Below are 19477 nucleotides of genomic sequence, written 5' to 3'. Positions count from 1 at the left end.
AGGCAGTGAAAAAAGATTGAGATTTCCTATTACAGAAATTCTTAAATTCGGGAAGCTGTCTCTTCCTAGCCCTGTGTCCGGAAACAAGTGTTTGACCTCTCCAAACTCCATATTTCTCCTTGTTGGTACCCATCCCAAGAGGTTCTTAATAAAGATTAAATAAGATATAGATTAAAGGGCGGTGGTAGTTTAAGTGGTTTCATCCCTAGGAAAAACATCATCTTGTATGTAAGGGCATAGGAGAGGGTGATGATTCCTGCTTTAAAATTTGTTGTGATGTTAGGAGTTCCCGTCGTGGCGCAGTGGTTAACGAATCCGACTGGGAACCATGAGGTTGCGGGTTCGGCCCCTGCCCTTGCTCAGTGGGTTAAGGATCCGGCGTTGCCGTGAGCTGTGGTGTAGGTTGCAGACACAGCTCGGATCCCGCGTTGCTGTGACTCTGGCGTAGGCCGGTGGCTACAGCTCCGATTCGACCCCTAGCCTGGGAATCTCCATATGCCGCGGAAGCGGCCCAAGAAATAGCAAAAAATAAAAAATAAATAAATAAAAAATTTGTTGTGATGTTAAATAAAGCAGTTGGTAGTCGTAGTGAAATAATTTAGTTACTGCAACCAGCATTTTAAAATAATATATTGGAGTTCCCGTTGTGCCTCAGTGGTTGATGAATCCAACTAGGAATCATGAGGTTGCAGGTTCGATCCCTGGCCTTGCTCAGTGGCTTAAGGATCTGGTGTTGCTGTGGCTCTGGCGTAGGCCATTGGCTATAGCACCGATTAGACCCCTGGCCTGGGAACTTCCATATGCCACAGGAGCGGCCCTAGAAAAGGCAAAAAGACAAAAATAAAATAAAAATAACATATTAATGGGTCTCACAAAAAGCAAGAGTAAATATTGTTGGATGAAACTTTTCTTTGTATTATTGTTGTTTGAACCATATAAAACTGCCATTTTGTATGTCAAGAGGGTGGTTTACTGTCAATTCCACATAAAATTTTTTTTTTGGCCATGCCCATGGTGGGAGACAGTCCAGGCCAGGGATTAAACCGGAGCCACAGCAGTGATGACACTGAATCCTTAACTGCTAGGCCACCAGAGAATTCCCTATTGATCTCATTGATTCAATGTGCATGTATTGGAGGACAATGTCAACTGCATTTCTTGTTTTTGTTTTGTTTTTCCATTTTTGGTCACCCTGTGGCATGTGGAATTTCTGGGCCAGGTTTCAGTTCCAAGCCGCAGTCACTACCTAAGCCACAGCTGCAGCGATGCCAGCTCTTCAACCCACTGGGCCAGGCCAGGGATTGAACCTGCGTCCCAGTGCTCCCAAGATGCTGCCAATTCTGTTGCGCCATAGCAGGAACTCCCCAACTGCATTTCTCACTGTGAATCACAATCCGAAGACTTTGCAAAATACTGAAATGAACTGTGTTCAAGTGATTTGTGAGATATGTGTGTATATGTAAGTATACATGAAAAACACGGGGTTGTTCATCAACCTCCTAAATGCAAGAACTAAAAGCCCTCCTCTTCTCCATTTCCCAACAGTTTTTTAAAAGAGTTTTTCTTTTTTTTTTCTCCTTTTCCTAATTTACTCTGCACAACAGGTAGTTCAACATATGGAATGTGTTAGCTCAAGAGGAAGAACAGGTCAAATAGATAAATAGGTTCCAGACGGGCTTCAGGGGCCACAAATGGTTGCTAGGGATTTGTGTGAGCAGCACCGTCTTGCAATCACAGCCATGGGGGTTCCTTCTTGCCTGGCTTCAAAAGAGCTTTCAGTCTGAGACACCTAATTTATTTATTTATTTATTTTGTCTTTTTGTCTTTTCTAAGGCCGCACCAGCGGCATGTGGAGTTTCCCAAGCTAGGAGTCTAAATGGAGCTGTCGCCACCAGCCTATGCCACAGCCATAGCCACGCGGGATCCAAGCCATGTCTGCGACCTACACCACAGCTCACTGAGCGAGGCCAGGGATCGAACCCGCAACCTCATGGTTCCTAGTCGGATTCATCAACCACTGAGCCACAACGGGAACTCCTGAGACACCTAGTTTAGATGCATACAGGGTGAACAGCCCTTAGTTTGGCATCCCACTCGGCAGAGCACAACTGCTGTCTGCTATGTCCACAGGGAAGGGTGAGCTGTGGCAACACCAGATCCTTAACTTACTATTCTGGGCCAGGGATTGAACCTGAGTCCCAGCACTTACAAGTTGCTGCCGATCCTGTTGTACCAGAGCACAACTAGACTATTTTAAAATCAGTAAATTTTACATCAAAATCTGACCTCTCAAAATAGTTGGAAGTTTTTGCAGCCCCAGGGCCATGTCCCCACAGGAGCATGATAGCCTGGAGCAGGGTTGAAGGCTCTGCTCTCAGGTTCACTGTAGACTCAGCACAGCCCCCTAAACTCAGATAAGACCCCTGCCTGGCCTCTCTGGAATGTGTTTGGGGCTTCTCCGATAAGGCCTCAATGGCAGTAGCCCTGTCATGTCCACTCAGATCCTGAAGGACCTCCAGAAGAGCAAATGAATTCCAGCCAGATACCAGCATGCATTATTCCCACCCAGACTTATATTTCTTTCCCTTTTTTTTTTTTTTTTTTTTTTTGTTAGGGCCCTACCCATGGCATATGGAAGTTCCCAGGCTAAGGGTTGAATTGAAGCTCTAGCTACTGGCCTACACCACAGCCACACAGACACAGCAACCCCAGATCCAAGCCGCGTCTGCGACCTACACTGCAGCTCACGGCAACGCCAGATCCTTAACCCACTGATCGAGGTCAGGGATCCAACCCACGTCCTTATGGTTAATAGTTCATTACTGCTGAGCCACGAGGGGAACACCTTTCCCCTGATTTTTATCACCCAAATAATATCAGAACAAAAATTAAGGTAGCTTTAAAATATTGCTATCACCAATAATAATAATAACACTCAAAGTGTTTTCACTGGGGATTAACCTTTACACAGGGATCCTTAACTTCACATAGAAGAGGTCTCAGTGGTGACGGCAGCCTTTGAGAAAATGGAAAGGCCATGAGTCGGGGCGCCCAGGGCTGAGTCAGAAGAACCACACTTCAAACACAAATGGTGCTCACCCCTGGAGAGTGGGGTTTAGGGACTACAGAAATGTGTCTTTTTCTTTATATAAGTCTGTGCCATTTAACTGCTTCCACAATCAGGATCAGTATCGCTTCTTCTTCTTCTTTTTTTTTTTTTTTTTTTTTGACCTCACCCAAGGCACATGGAAGTTCCTGGCTAGAGGTGGAATGGGAGCCGCATCTGTGATCCACACCACAGCTCTCGGCAATACCAGATCCTTAACCCACTGAGCAAGGCCAAGGACTGGACCCCTGTCCTCGTGGATGCAAGCTAGTCAGATTCGTTACTGATGAGCTACAATGGGACCTCCCTCTACATTTTTTGGATCAGTGGTTTGTTTTTGTTTTTTAAATTATTTTTATGTTTTTCCATTATAGCTGGTTTACAGTGTTCTGTCAATTTTCTACTGTACAGCAAGGGGACCCAGTCACACATACACATATACATTCCTTTTTCTCACATTATCATGCTCCATCATAAGTGACTAGACATAGTCCCCAGGGCTATACAGCAGGATCTCATTGCTTATCCATTCCAAAAGCAATAGTTTGCATTTATTAACCCCAAATTCCCAGTTGATCAGTATTACTTTTGTGCAAACTTCTTCTCCCTTAAAATTGAACAGGGGTTCCCTGGTGGCCTAGTAGTTAGGGATCCAGCGTTGTCACTGCTGTGGCTCAGGTTCAGTCCCTGGCCTGGAGACTTCTACATGCTGTGGGCACAGCCCAAAAAATTGAGCAAAATAGAAACAGGGCAGAGGTACAATAAAGGGATCTTGGTGATGGGCTGCAGTGGGGGGGGGGTGCACAGGGAAGAGGACTCATGACAGTACAGGATTCCAAGGATGGCTGTTCTCCAAACAATAGTACCAATAATGCAAACAGGGAACATGGCTGGAGGAGCAGGTTTGGAAGAGAGATGAATTCAGTTTGGGTCTAGGAAAACAGGTGGAGGGAAATATTCTGCAAAAGAAGGGGAGTGTGAGTCTGAAGCTTGAGGTAGAGGCTGGAATTGGAGCTAACGCTTTGGGAACTGTCCGCACGGAAGGGCCAGTGAAACCACCCAAGGTAAGATGTGATTGCCAGGGCTGAGAAGGTTGAGAGAAGGCAGCCAGGGACAGAATCCAGGAGGATAGCCATCTCTGGGGCAGGCAGGAGAAGGAAGCCACAACCAGGGCTGGGGAAGGGCTGGTCAGAGAAGGTGGACGCGGCATACCGTCATCAAAGGTAAGAGAGGAGAGTCAAAAAGGCAGATGGGGCCAGCAGCGTCAGCCACCGCAGAGTGGTTGAGGAAGACCAGGAGTGAGAAGAGGCTTAGTGACTAATGACCTTCTAGAGCAGTGCCTTGCAATACTTCTGGGCACAACCCACAGCAGGAAATCATTTTTACATTGCAATTTGGGGTGAACTGGATTATAGCTCCTAATTTTCACACCTTGTGTTAGAATTAGACAGCCACATCCTTCGCTCTCATATCCTGCAGATGCTGATATTAGTGTTTTGTTTTTGTTTTGGTTTGGGTTTTTTTTGGCCATGCCCATGGCATGCAGAGGTTCCCAGACCAGGGATTGAACCCTTGCCATAGCAGCAACCCTCGCCATAGCAGTGACAATGCTGGATCCTTAACCCCCTGAGCCACCAGGGAACTCCTGATATTGGGTGTTGACATGATACTTACTTTGGCTCATAAAATGTTAATACACTGCTGCTTTTATTTATTTACTTTGCTGTCTTTTTAGGGCCCCATCCGAGGCATATGGAGGTTCTGAGGCTAGGGGTCAAATCCAAGCTGCAGCTGCCAGTCCACACCACAACCACAGCAAAGCCAGATCCAAGCCGTGTCTATGACCTACACCATGGCTCATGGCAACGCAGGATCCTTAACCCATTGAATGAGGACAGGGATCGAACCTGCATCCTCATGGATACTAGTCAGATTTGTCTCCTTTCAGCCACGATGGGAACTCCAACTTATGCTTTTAAATGTGCTGACAAGATCTGGCTGGACTTCTTGTGCTCTAGAACTAGAGCATTGCTCTGGGGCCGGCAGAGTAGACCCAAGACAGACCCATGGTCTGCTGCCGAGCTCGGGTGAATCAGCTAAGTCCAGCCAAGACCAACTTGCAGATCTGTGAGTGAGAAAAATAAATGGTTGTTGTAAGTGACCGAGATTTTTGGGGTTGTTATGCAGTAGCCGCACTCAAATAACTAATATATAAGCTAACATACACAAATACATATCAAATATAACAAAATTTTGCAAAACAATTATCTGCCCTTAAGGTATACCATCTACTTTGATAGTTTTTATTGTATTTCATTTATTTTTTTATTTTTCAATTAAAAAATTTTTTTTTCTTTTTACAGCTGCACCTGCAGCATATGGAAGTTTCTATGCTAGGGGTGGAATTGGAGCTGCAGCTGCTGGCCTCTGACACAGCCACAGCCAACATCCACTGAGCCAGGGAGAGAACTCGTATCCTCACAGACACTAACCCACTGAGCCACAAAGGGAACTCCATGTTTCATTTTTTAAAAATACTGGTTACAACCCAGTTTGAAAGGCATTGCTCTAGAGAAATTGTTGTGTTTCTTTTGCTTTTTAGGGCTGCATCTGCAGCATATGGAGATTCCCAGGCTAGGAGTCCAATCAGAGCTATAGCTGCTGGCCTACACCAGAGACACAGCAACGCAGGATCCGAGCTACATCAGTGACCTACACCGCAGCTCATGGCAACACCAGATCCTTAACCCCCTGAGTGAGGCCAGGGATCGAATCTGCAACCTCATAGTTCCTAGTCAGATTCATTTCAATGAGAATTCCCAAGAAATTGTTCCTAGTTGATTTTTTTTTTTTTTCACTCCGACACACCTGAGGGACATACCATACTGTATATCTACAAGAGAGGCTCACTTACCAGTTGTGCAACATTGGGGAAACAACCTGGCCTCCCTAAGCTTCGGTAAAAAAAAAAAAAAAAAAAAAAAAAAAGCCTTGATTTCCTAATCTGTGAAATGCGAACAACGAGATCTGGCTAAAAGAGTAGTGGCAGAAATTCAATGAGATAATTCACCTTAGGTGCTCAGCAAAGTGACAGGTACAGAATGAGGTGCTTTTTGGTTTTTGGGGGGGTTTTTTGGGCTGCACCCACAGCATATGGAAGTTCCCAGGCCAGGGACTGAATTTGAGCCACAGCTGCCATAGCAGGAACTCCCAGAGCGAGTATTTCATAAACATTAGCTGGTATGTTCATGACTAAGAAATCTGGTGAGGAACAGAAAGAACTAAAGCAATTCCAGAGGTGAGGGGAACTGTGCTCAAGTTACTATAAGGCAGAGGACAGCTGATGACACGAGGTCTGGCTAACAAAGAGGCAGGAACGAAACCAGCAGAGGGCTGAGAGCCCTGGCGCGTGTGGCATTAAGCGCATCTTTGTTCAGTCCCATCATTTCCATCACCCTCTTAGTCTTCAAGGGATTCAGAGACATGATTGTGTCAGTTAAGTCCTCAGTCCTCCTCTAACTAGTCACCTCCTTGTGCTTCCACCTGAGCCGGAGCACCAGGCCAGCCAGTGGAGAATAATTCGCTGGCATCGGGGTCACAGGAAACAGCAGGTGGCCTCGCCTCCTCCAGGCCCACATCCTCAACTGCTCCACGAGCCAGCGGAAGGTCCAGCCCCTCCAGACTCTGGGAAGGCACGTGGCCCCTTCTGCTAAGTGAGGGAAGAAGGCACATCATTCTGGGCAATGGTAAGGAACGGACATCAGAAGCGGGCTGTAAAAAAGGCTTCTTTATTGAGAGCAGCGAGTGTAAAAAAAAAAAAAACCAAAAAAAAAACAAAACCCAAAAACAAACAACAAGAACATTAATAAAGGTGTGAGGCAGAGGCGGCCCACTCTCCCATCTCCTCCAGGACCCACCTCTACCTCCCAGGCCCTCCCACCCCACGCTGCAATTACATACAAAAGCCGCCCCGCGGTGCATACAAAAGGGGCGGGTTATATAGTGTCAAAAGCTCCTGAAAACTCCTTCATCTGCCAGGCACTTAGGATGAGAAAAGGAGAGAAGGGTAGGGAGGGGGCATGGGTCTGGGTCGGAGTCGGAGGGTACAAGTCCACGCACGGAGGACACACTGGCTGGGTCCTCCGTGATCCTAGTGCAGATCCCAGAGTGGGCCCCGTGGGCCAGAACGATCCAGGAACTTGAGTAGATTAAGGACTTATACCCAACCCAGCTCACCTCCAGCCTAGCCCACCCTGGATGAAGTTGGCAGGTGAGTGGCGGAACTGGACCTGGTCATGGGGAGGAGACCCAGGCCAGAAACTGGAGTTACCTGAGGCACCCACACTGTCCCTGATGGGGAAAAGGGTGGCAGAGAAAGCTGCTCAGCCCGAGGCCCCAGTCACCCAGTCTGGGTCTGAATCCACCTCCCCAAGGGCAGAGGGTGAGGAAAAAGGAGAAAGCCCAGGCCCTGCCAGACCTCAGCAGTGCCTGCGGTGCCAGGGCGGGGCCCCTGGGGCCCGGGAGGACGGGGATCTTGCCCATCATGCTGCGGGCACCCCTCAGGAGGTCCTCCTCTGCCCACGCCATCCTGAGGCACAGCCTGCCTGGGCTCTCTCCTCACGGCTTGCTGTCCGCAGAGCTGTCTCCCAGGGCGTTGGCGATCTCGCTGAAGGAGGGCCGGTCCTTGGGGCTGAGGGCCCAGCAGCGCTGCATCAGCCGGTAGAGCTTGGAGGGGCAGCCCTCAGGCTGCGGGAGTCTGGCCTTCCCAGCCTGCAAATCTGCAGAAGGATGGTGGTAAGAGGGTCTTGTCAAAACAGTTAACCACCCCGGTCCAATAATCTGCGGAGCCTGCCATTCCCGCAGGTGGCCACGTGAGGGAGACTCGGAGGTGAGGGTGCTGGCCAGTGCTGGGGAGCAGGACTTAAGAAGGAGTTTATATATCAGACACAACTTAGAATAGATTTACAAGGAGATCCTGCTGAATAGCATTGAGAACTTTGTCTAGATACTCATGTTGCAACAGAACAAAGGGTGGGGAAAAAAATGTAATTGTAATGTATCCATGTAAGGATAACTTGATCCCCTTGCTGTACAGTGGGAAAATAAAAATAAAAATAAAAATAAAAAAGAAGGAGTTTATGGCAAATATCTTGGAACCAAAAGAAGCGAACACCCCTCTGTGGCTGGTGGGGGCAGGGTCCACGCAGCACAAGAGGCAGCCAACGCCAGGCGCTGAAGTAGGGTCAATAAGCAGCATCAGAGTGGCTGAAGTGAGCCCTGTGGGCGAGGGCTTTTCACCCACCAGGATGAAGGTGTTCCAGTCATCTAATGGCTGGAGTGGCCCTCTCCATGTAGCTGGTAATGGCAGCCCTGAGGGGAGGTAGACTGAACTGGCCCAGGGACCCTCGGCAAGCCATCCATCTAGAGAACATTTGGAATTGTCCCACAGAAATACAGCTGCCCACCTGCCAGCACTTCATCGTCTGCCTGCCCGTCATGGGGCATCTCCCCGTGGGTGAACACTTCCCACATCAGCACACCGAAGGCCCAGACATCAGATTTGGTGGAGAAGTCGCCCTCCAGGATAGCCTCAGGGGACATCCAGCGCAATGGTACCCAGGCCTGGCGGAAGTGGTAGTACTCACTGCAGGATGAAAGGACACACAGGCAGGGGGTGGGGGGTGAGGGGCATAGCCTGGAATCCCAACTTCATCCAAGCTCTGCATCTCATATTCACACTAGAGTCCAGCTTTTCTAGACCAAGGCATGTTAAGAAATTGGAAACATTTATGCTTGGAGGAGGGGGCTATACTGCATGAAATCAGGACACATCCACATGGGGTCTGGTGGTTAAATTCCCCTAAGAATCCAACTTTGGGAATTCCTGCTGTGGTGCAATGGGATCAGTGGCATCTTGAGAGAGCTAGGACACAGATTCAATCCCTGGCCCAGCACAGTGGGTTAAAGATCCTCCATGTGCTGTGGGGTGGCCAAAAAAGAAAAGGGGGGAGGGGGAAGGAATCCATCTTTGCCTAAATGTTGAAAAATTTTAAAAAGCTAATAACCATACAGGAGTTCCCGTCGTGGCTTAGTGGTTAACAAATCTGACTAGGAACCATGAGGTTGCAGGTTCGATCCCTGGCCTCGCTCAGTGGGTTAAGGATCCGGCGTTGCTGTGAGCTGTGGTGTAGGTCACAGATGTGGCTCAGATCCCGTGTTGCTGTGGCTCTGGCGTAGGTCGATGGCTACAGCTCCAATTAGACCCCTAGCCTGGGAACCTCCATATGCTGTAAGAGCGGCCCTAGAAAAGGCAAAAAGACAAAAAAAAAAAAAGAAGAAGAAGAAGCTAAGAACCACACATACTTTATTAGTTTAAAAGTAATGAGAGTAATTTGTTTAAAATGGGAGTACCCATTATAGCTCAGACGTGACAAAACCGCCTAGTACCCATGAGGATGCAGGTTTGATCCTCAGTGGGTTGGGGATCCGGCATTACCATGGGCTGCAGTGTAGGTTGCAGATGAGGCTGGGATCTGGCATTGCTGTGGCTGTGGTGTAAACCAGCAGCTGTAGCTCTGATTTGACCCCTAGTCTGGGAACCTCCATATGCCACCAGTGTGGCCCTAAAGAGAAAAAAAAAAAGTGTGAAAAATGAACGTGTTAAGTGGAAATAAATTGTGAAGAGCTTTACTAGTAATAAATCAATCATGACTAAGACAACAGTTGGACGAACACGGGTGAGTCAGAACTGGGATGACTTGAGGGGAAGTTCCCAGAGTCAATGTAAGGTATATTCCAGAGTGATCTCTGGCCGTGGGTGCTGAGCTTTAAGTCTCCAAAATAACAATTACTGAATTCAGGAAGTTACAGTGGGAACCATATGAATTGTTAAATTATATATAAACTGTTATAAAGTCTGACTAGTTTTTTTTTTTTTTCTTAGCCTCACCTGCAGCTTGCGGAAATTCCCAGGCCAGGAATCAAACCCGCGCCACAGCAGAGATCTGAGCCACAGCCGTGACAATGCCAGATCTTTAACCAACTGAACCAAACGGGAACTCCCTGACAAGTTACTCTGAAAAAGGTTTATAATTTTTTTTTTATCACTGGAGAAAATGGATAAACACCAGGGAGCCGTGGTCCACTGGCTGGGATGCCTACCGCCTCCATGGGAGAGGGCAGGAAGGTTCTCTCTCTGGCTTCGGACTAAGAACTCTCCCCTCCCCAGCCCCCTGAGCTGTGTGCGTGCTCTGGCCCCAGCCCACCCCACCCGGGCCCTCTACCTGTTATACACGTCCTTGCTGAGCCCCAGGGCCGACACCTTCACCTGTCTCTGAGCGCTGACCAGGCAATTGCGAGCGGCCAAGTCCTTGTGCACAAAGCGGTTGTTGGACAGGTGCTCCATGCCCAGGGCCACCTGGGCACACAGGGCCACCTGGAAAGAGAAAGGGGCCTGTCGGAGGAGCCTAGGACCAGGTGACCAGGGGGCTGTCCTTGACACAGTGCCATCAATGTGCCATCAAGGTGATGCTTAGGCAGCCCCGGAGCAAAGGCTCAACAGCCTATTTCCCTCTCTATAAAATGCAACCAACAGGACCTGCTGCTCTGGGTGGTTGGAAGAACTGAATGGAATGGAATAAAGTGCTTGGTGCCACTTCGAGGCACAGCAGGTGCAAGATTAAGCGAGTGGCAGGTGGGGTGGGGAGAACACAGAGTAACCACTTGCAGAGTGAAAAATAACTAGGCAGTAAGCAGAGCTCACCATCTTCAAGGGCTGCACTTTTTTTTTTTTTTTTTTTAGGGCCGCACCTACAGCACATTGAAGTTCCCAGCTGGGGATCGAATCGGAGCTGTAGCTGCTAGCCTACACCACAGCCAGCGCAACACAGGATCTGAGCCGCATGTGCGACCTACACTACAGCTCGCGGCAATGCTGGATCCTTAACCCACTGAGTGAGGCCAGGGATTGAACCTTCATCCTCACTGATCCTAGTCAGTTTCGTTAACCACTGAGCCACAAAGGGAACACCCCCGCCTTTTTTTTTTTTTTACTTCATAGTTACATAGTTTCTACTAGTTGCCATTTCATTTAAAAAAAAATCATATATCCACATATAAACTGTGTAAGCGAAAATAAACACACACACACACACATACACACACTGCCTCTGAGGAGGGGAACTAAAGGCCAGAGAGAGAAGGTAGGGAAACTTTGGGTTTGTATTTTTAATGTGAATTACATATAGAAAAGTTCTTAAAATTCATGTCATGAATATTACCTGGGGTCATGGCCACACCCAGGTAACAGTCGCCAAGTTAAAAAAACAAAACCCAACAAGGCTGGCCCCCCAGAAACTCCCAATGGCTCCTTCCCCATCGTGAATTCTCCCTCTCCTCCAGAGGACATCACCATCCCAACTTTTACAATGATAACAATTCCTTGGCTGTTCGGTATAGTTTTACCACTTACACATGTTCGTAAACAGTACAATTCAGTTTTGCCTGGTTTTGAACCAGTTAAGGCTGGAAGCATACAAAAGCATATTCTTTTGTGCCTTGATTCTTTCACTCAACATTGTGAGATTCATTCTTTTGGGGGGATATCACTGCATTGAGCTTTTTCATCATAATTACATCATTATTTACTCCTTCTAATTCTGATGGATATCAGTGGCATAGTGGGTTAAGGATCTGGCATTGCTGAAGCTATGGCATAGGTCACAACTGCCACATGGGTTTGATCCCTGGCCGGGGAACTTCCATATGCCAAGGATAGGGCTAAAAAAAAAGGGGGGGGAGTTCCCATTGTGGCTCAGTGGGTTAAGAACCCAACATAGTGCCCATAAGGATGTGATTTCAATCCCTGGTGTCACTCAGTGGGTTAAGGATCTGGTATTGCTGTAAGCTGTGGGGTAGGTTGCAGATGCAGCTTGGATCCGGTATGGCTGTGGCTGTGGTGTAGGCTGGCAGCTGCACACCTAGCCTGGGAATTTCCATATGCCACAGGTGTGGCTGTAAAAAGAGAAAAAACAAAAAAAGGAAAAAACAAAAAAGTTAAAAAACAAAAAAAGAACAGTGCTGCTATGAGTGTACACAAGCATGAGTTTCTCTAAGATACAAAATAATGCAAAGCTATTTCTCAAAATGTAAGAGCACTGGGGGGAATGTTCACTGATACCTTTTAAAAAATTTTGAGCCACATGAATATATTATACACAACACATCGTATAACATAGTAAATGTAATTACAATTAAGATATATTACCACTTGAAAATATACATCAATGCACTGAATAAACATTAATTGCATCTACTCTACTCCACATACAACTGGGTGCTGATGGAAAATAACGGGGATGGCAAAAGCAGGCTCCCAGAGGGAGGGCAGTCTGCAAGGGCGCTCTCACCTGCACAAGGGCGCCACCACCTGGCGGCAGGTGAGCTGTGCCAAACAGAAGTACAATCAGAGCCCTAGGAGAGTGCCTGTAAAGACCAATGGCCCTTGGCCCCTGTCGTTTTATCCAAACCTTGGAAGCAACACCAAGGGACACACAGGACATGTGGTGTTTCCTTTTGTATAAAAACAGGGCAAGGAGAAATGCAAAGGGGTCCCCATGGAAAATTATTTAAGTTATTGGCCAGCGGTGTGTTTCTTCCAGCAAAAACACTCATTCTCAGGATCTGTAAGGGAGAAGCCACGCACCACATACAGAATCATGGAGAGAAGAACATGGCCAGTTATCATCAATGATCAAGAAAAGGCTAATCAAGACCCAAGACCCGATATCATTTCCCACACATCTGATTTTAAAAGGTCAAAAATAAAAAGAATAATAAAACAATGGCACAAAACATAAACAAATGAATCTGGATAAAGAGTTTGTAGGGAGTTCCCGTTGTGGCGCAGTGGTTAACAAATCTGACTAGGAACCATGAGGTTGCGGGTTCGATCCCTGGCCTTGCTCAGTGGGTTAAGAGTCCGGCGTTGCCGTGAGCTGTGGTATGGGTCGCAGATACGGCTCGGATCCCGCGTTGCTGTGGCTCTGGCATAGGCTAGCAGCTACAGCTCCGATTCGACCCCTAGCCTGGAACCTCCATATGCCACGTGAGCAACCCAAAAAATGGCAAAAAGACAAAAAAAAAATTTATATGCATATATAAAAAAAATTTTTTTTAAAGAGTTTGTAGGAGTTCAATGAATCATTCCTACAGTCTTTTTTTTTTTTTTTTTTTGCCTCACCTTCGGCACACAGAAATTCCCCAGCCTGGGATTGACCCTGTGCTACAGCAGGGACAATTCTCAGATCCTTAACTGTTAGGCTATCAGGGAATTCCCCTTACCATCTTTCAAGTCTGAAATACCAAAATAAAACTTAACCAAACACACAGACATACAGACAGACACAAACACATGGCCAATAAGCACATTAGAAAATAAGAATAAATAGGAGTTCCCTTGTGGTACAGTGGGTTAAGGACCTGGCATTGTCACTGCAGTGACTTGGGTCGCTGCTGTGGCTCGGGTTCGTTCCCTGGGCCTGGGAACTTACACATCCAGCAAGTGCAGCCAAAAAAAAAAAAGAGTAAGTAGAATCAGCTCATGAGTGGACCAATAATGAGATAATGTGATAAGGTCAGGGATTAACCAAGATGATGATTAATCTAATTCTACGTCCCTGAGGTTCAAAAAGGAACAAAGATGAATGTGAGCGGTAGAGGGGCTGCTGCCACTTGACCCAGGGCAAGAAGGAGACCACCCAATCAGAGAGAAGGGGTCAGGAACACTTGTTGAGCACCTACTGTGTGCCGGCCCCAAATAGGCTGGCCACTCCCCTTCCTGCACTCTGGTGAGGCAGGCCCATCCTCAGCTTTGCCAAAGCCTGGCTCTTAACACTGCAGCAGCCTCTCCTGGGTCACCTCACTGTCGGCCATGAGTGAGCCCAGGGTGGGGGGGAGGTGCCGGCTACAGCCTGGCCCTTCAACATCCCTGGCTGGCTCCCAGCAGCTTCACCAGCAACTCTCATCTCCTCAGTGCATGTTCTGCATCAAAAATGAAGCCACAGCATCTCTGGAGAGGTTCCAACCAAATGTGTGTAATGGGTGAGAAGAGGATTACGGAGCCCTCTCCTGGTGCAGAGCCCGACACTGGATCTCTAAGAAAAAGTAAAGGCTCCCAGGCTGCCATCCTCAGAATGCCCCAAGTGCTGCTGGTGGTAACAGGGCATCAAAAAGTAGAGACGGACTCTACTTCAGGCTTCAAAACCCACGGGCACTGTCCAGCCTTGCCCAGCTGTCTCAGAAAAAGGCTTTTGTAATGAGCCCTCAGCAGCTCTGCCTTTTCCCCAGCCTGCCCTCTCTGCTCTGGCTCTCCAGCTACACAATCTGCTGCTAGTCATGGGAACAGAAGAGAGAGGACTTGGCATGGAGACTAACTTGCTATCTTTCCAGAGAGGAGTGCTTCTGGAAATACTGGCTAAGTGAGGACAGCAAAAGGGAATTGTGTTCACCCAAGCCAATTAAGTGTTTCCTCACTGCTGGGCCGGCCGCCATCAGATGGCCACAGGATTCATTTGCAAAAACTGTTACAAAGACCTGCGCTTTGGTAAAGAGCAGACCCACCCCTCCTTGCTCTGAGGGCTCGCTGGAGTCCTGGCTGAGCCCCGGCGACACCTTCCGCGCTCTTCCCGAACAGGCTGCTGCTTCCTGTCCCGAACAGACCTGACTGCTTAAAGCAAAGCGAGGTCTACAGGTGCACCTGGCTGCTGCAGTAGCTTGCAGGTGGTCCGTGGAGAATTCACAGGTTACAATGCTCAGACTTCAAAATTGCCATCATCTCATCAACTACTCTAACAAGCATCGCCTACAATTATGCCAACACCCAGGGCCCGCGTCTTTGATTTCTATCACGATCCCACTGCTACCCCAGACTCCTCCGGAGGCTCCCTCCAGCCCACCCCCACCAAGGATGGCACCCTTGTTCCAGCTCTAGCTGGCCAGGGAGCAGCCTACCTATCATACCACCTCCCTTGAACTTTTTCTCCTTCCATCCCCCGCCCCCCGGACCCTAAGAATATAAAGTGGCACCACAGCTCACTAAATTACTAGCCACAAGAAAGCAACTACACCTTTTAATATATCTTTCCTAAGAATTTTCGATTTCATGAAATCTCCAGAAAGGAGTATTTTTCAAACTACTGATCAAAACCCACAGGGGTCTCAAAATCAATTCAGTCAGTTAAAAAATGGGGGTGGGGGGGTAGTTCTCCAGTGGCTCAGGATCTGGCATTGTCATTGCTGTGGCTCAGGTCACTGCCATGCATGGGTTTTATCCCTGGCCTAGCAACTTTTGTACGCCATGGGTGCAGCCAAAACAACAACAACAAAAAAACAGGATAAGAAATATCGCATTGTGAAAGATTAATTTCACACTGAACCATGATGTAAAATCCTTTTTTTTTGTTTTTTGTTTTTTAGGGCCACACCCACAGCATATGGAAATTCCCTGGCTAGGGGTTGAATCAGAGCTACAGCTGCCAGCCTACACCACAGCCACAACACCACCAGATCCAAGCCGAGTCTGTGACCTACACCACAGCTCACAGCAATGCTGGATCCTTAACCCACTGTGTGAGGCCAGGGATTGAACCTGTATCATCACAGATATTAGTCGGGCTCGTTACTGCTGAGCCACAACAGGAACTTTCCTAAAATCCATTTCTTATAGGAGACTCTAACAAAAACCATGACAAAGCTACTGTCCTACCCTAGGGCTCCTTAAACCTTATTGAGCTTAAGAATCAATAGCTGAACCTGTGGTTCAGCGGTAACAAACTACGAGGATGTGGGTTCGATCCCTGGCCTCACTCAATGGGTTAATTGTCATGAGCTGTGATGTAGGTCGAAGGTGTGGCTCAGATCTGGCATTGCTGTGGCTGTGGCGTAGGCCTGCAGCTGCAGCTCTGATTTGACGCCTGGCCTGGGAACTTCCAAATACCACAGATGTGGCCCTGGAAAAAAAAAAGAAAAAGAAAAAGAAAAAGAAAAAAAATGCAGGTCCTCAGACATTCCACCCTAAGTCTGAGGAATGGTCCAGAAATTTACAATTGTTTTAAGGCAGTGACCTTCCCCCTCCACTCAAAGCAGAACACTCTCCCTGGAGAGAGTGGAACCAAAGATTTTGAAGCTCCTCCATCAGGTTCAAGATGCTCAGGCAAAAAAGCGCTGGAGTGAGCTTCAGCAAAGGTGGTGACAACTTTCGGCGAGAGTCCCTCAGGTCACGTGATGGAGAGAACTGACTTCCTGTCGGCCCGCCTATGTCCCTGTCCCAGCCAGAGCAACGGATCTAGACTCCCTCTCTCTCCTGAAGCCATCCCTCCCCACATTCACCTACTTCCCGTCCTTGACCCCTGAACTCAAATGGCTTTCTCCACCAGGAGGCCCTCTCTGTTTGTTAATCAGACTGTCCACCTAAAGGACGTGGACGTCCCCGGTGTCCCTCACTGGCTTTCTGACTCACCTGGCAGTCACATGCTGTCCTCAAGCTCTCCCACCAGATCCTATGTGCCCACAGGGGGTCCGGCAGTTTCTATTTCACATTCCCAAGGGCCCTCAGGGCCATGGCTGGCTCAGGGAAGATGCGCTGGCTCCTTGCGTGTCCTGCGTTGTGAGCTCTGGGATCCCAACATCCCACCCAGCTGGAGAAGCACATCCTGCCCTGTGGCTTCTCATCTACAGCCACAGCAGCCAGGCCTGCGGCTTCTCGGAGATGGAAGCAGAGGTGCGGGGCCAGCTCCTGTGACCTGGGGCCAGGCCACTCGCCTTGTCTGGGCCCTAATGGGAGAAGGCCGGCCAGATGGACACAGAGCGGCTCCCCCAGAGAGACCAGGGGCAGTCAGGGTCCCTTCGCCTGCTCAGCCAGCCACATCGTTCTGCTCTGCCCCCAGAGTCTGCAGCCCGGGTCAGCCTCCAGGCAATGAACAGTCACCTGGAAGGGAGATCCAGTAGCCTGCCTCCCTGCCCTGGGCTTTGATGGGCTACACAGTGATTTCGCTGTCACCTTGGATGCAGGCATCCCAGATTAGACCCATTTCGGAGGGGAGGGGAGGAGGCCGTGGGCAGGAAGAGCTGGGCCCTGGGCGGCATTGTCCCAGGTGGATGGGAATGATAGGCCAGCTTTCCCTTCTTCACTGTTTCAACCCAGGTCTGTGCCACCATAGGAGCCCCAGCCAGGGCACTGTGCCCGGAACCACCCTCTGCCCAGAGGCAGGAGAAGAACCGGAAGGAAAGGCTGGGCAGCCCACAGCCCAGGTGAGAGTGAAAGCATGGAAACCTCCGAGGGTGAAACAAAGGCGGCCTGTCCCAGCAGAGTCATCTGTGCTCGGAGGATGAAAAGACACGCTCAGGGCCACGCCCAGCCCCGCAGGCCCCTAGATGCCCAGGCTGCCCACAGCTCCTCCACCCCAGCGCCCGCCTCCGGGCAGACCTCCTGCTCTGGCGGCCAAGGCAAAGGGCAGCTCTCCTACACAAAGGTGACCCAGCCACACGAGGCCACCTGCAGGCTCCGTGACTGGGACGAGTTGCTTAACCTCTCTAAACCTGTGTCTTCACCCACAATGGGGACAGTGACAAACTGCAGAGTGACTGCTGAGGTAAGACAGGCGAAGCACTTGCCATGGGGCCTGGCCCACAGGCAGAGCTCCATCAGTGCACCTGTGCTACAGTGACCGTGCTGGCTCCTGGCCCACCCTTGGGGGCCTGAAACCCCCATTCTCACCTTCTGCTTTATGCTGAGGGGCTGTGACTTCAATTTTTCATCCTTGCTCTTGGAAATCCTCAGGAACTGTTTGAGGTCTCCCTGAGGAGAAGCCAAGCACCTCTGTTAGGTCAGAGCCCGGCGATCATCAAAGCATCAAACCAGCAGATGCTCCCAGGATGCCTGCCGTGGGGGTGATGAGGAGCCCTGAACTGAACCCCCAGCCCAGCCCAGCCCCTCATGGGGAAAGTCCATGTGGAGTTCAAAACACATAGATGGAGGTCCCGCTGTGGCACAACGGCATCGGCAGCATCTCTGCAGTGCCGGGCACAGCGGCATGGCACAGAGGGTTAGGGACCTGGTGTTGCCCCAGCTGTGGCATAGGTCGCAACTGTGGCTCAGATCTGATCCCTGGCCCGGGAACTCCATATGCCGTGGGGAGCCAAAAAGGAAAAAAGAAAAAAAATATACATATGGGTGAGGAAGCCCCCGATCCTGTTTTCACAGGGTCTTCATGGACACCAGACAGGAAAGCTCTGTCCTCTATTAGATAATCAGCCTCCAGGGGTTGATTATCTAACAGAAAAAAAAACGAGGGGCCACCGGGCAGAACCATGCACAGAGCACTAAAAAGCACTTGCACTGCTCCGTCCCCTTCGTGCCCCTGCGCTGGGGGGTGTGATGAGCAGCGGTTTGAGGACCAAGGGGATTAGGTCTAGATGGCCCAGGAACGAGGCGTGAGGGGCAGGTCTAGGTACCATGACAAATGGGGGATGGAGGGAGGCTGGTGGCTGGGCTAACACTGTCCCTCAAATAGTACAGGCTGCTGGGCAAGAAGGAAAGCCAGGTTCTAGATAAGTCTCTTCTCCAGAGCTGACAAGCCCTGGGGAGAAAAATGACAAGCCAAAGAAAACTAGAGTCAGAGAAGAGGACCTGGAAGCCATCCATGCAGTGGGCGGAGGAAGAAGCCAGAAGAGCCTGAGACCCACCCCCAGACCGGGGCTGCCAGACAGGAACGAGGGTGTCGGAGAGCTGGGGGGACGGCAGGCGGCCCAAGGTCTCAGCTGAGACCACCCGAGACGAGGTTCCCATGGTGTCCCCCACCTCCCAGGTCAGAGCACAGCCCTGCCCGAGACTCCCAGGGCCCCTGCCAACAGCATACCAGGTCCACGTACTCCAGCACCATGTAGTGGGGCTCGGCCTCCCGGCACAGCCCCAGGAGCCGCACCACATTGGGGTGGCTCAGCTTCCCGAACATCTCCAGCTCTCTCCGGAAGTCCAGCTGCTGCTGCTCGTCCCGGCTCTGCAGGCTCTTCACAAGCACCAGGGTCTCTGCCACCCCCTCCTCCAAGCCCTGCGCCTTCGCCAGGAACACCTCCCCAAACTCGCTTTTCCCTGCGGGCACAGGTCTCAATCGGCCAACGGCCTTCACCTGATGTGCAGAGGTACCCGGCCTGTGTCACACAGTAGGGAGTCTCTGCCGCTCCCCCACACTGCCACCCGGACGGGGCAGTGGCCTCAGGGTGTGACCCTGAGCAGCCACTCCTGCTTCCATCCTGAGCTTCTGAGTCTCTGATGGGGAAATGACAGGGTTAGAGTAATAGTATTTTTCAGTGGGT

At 49.7% G+C, this 19477-nt stretch overlaps 1 protein-coding gene across 1 annotated transcript in view; it reads right to left on the bottom strand.

The window, feature by feature from the left end:
* Positions 1-6875: 6875 nt before the first annotated feature.
* The window catches only part of PTK7 (protein tyrosine kinase 7 (inactive)), a 68976-nt gene continuing 56374 nt past the window's right edge, over positions 6876-19477 (bottom strand). Inside the window, exons 16-20 of the mRNA XM_047795262.1 lie at positions 19021-19253; positions 17880-17960; positions 10390-10541; positions 8572-8750; positions 6876-7884 (exon numbers count right to left, since the gene is read on the bottom strand). Of these exons, the coding sequence (XP_047651218.1) occupies positions 7724-7884; positions 8572-8750; positions 10390-10541; positions 17880-17960; positions 19021-19253 (806 nt within the window). The 3' untranslated portion in view covers positions 6876-7723. The remainder of the gene's footprint in view (positions 7885-8571; positions 8751-10389; positions 10542-17879; positions 17961-19020; positions 19254-19477) is intronic.

Source organism: Phacochoerus africanus, chromosome 9, assembly GCF_016906955.1.
Source record: "Phacochoerus africanus isolate WHEZ1 chromosome 9, ROS_Pafr_v1, whole genome shotgun sequence".
NCBI classification, from domain to species: Eukaryota; Metazoa; Chordata; class Mammalia; order Artiodactyla; family Suidae; genus Phacochoerus; species Phacochoerus africanus.
Note: the sequence above shows the minus strand (reverse complement) of the source record. Positions and strands in the feature narration are given on the sequence as shown.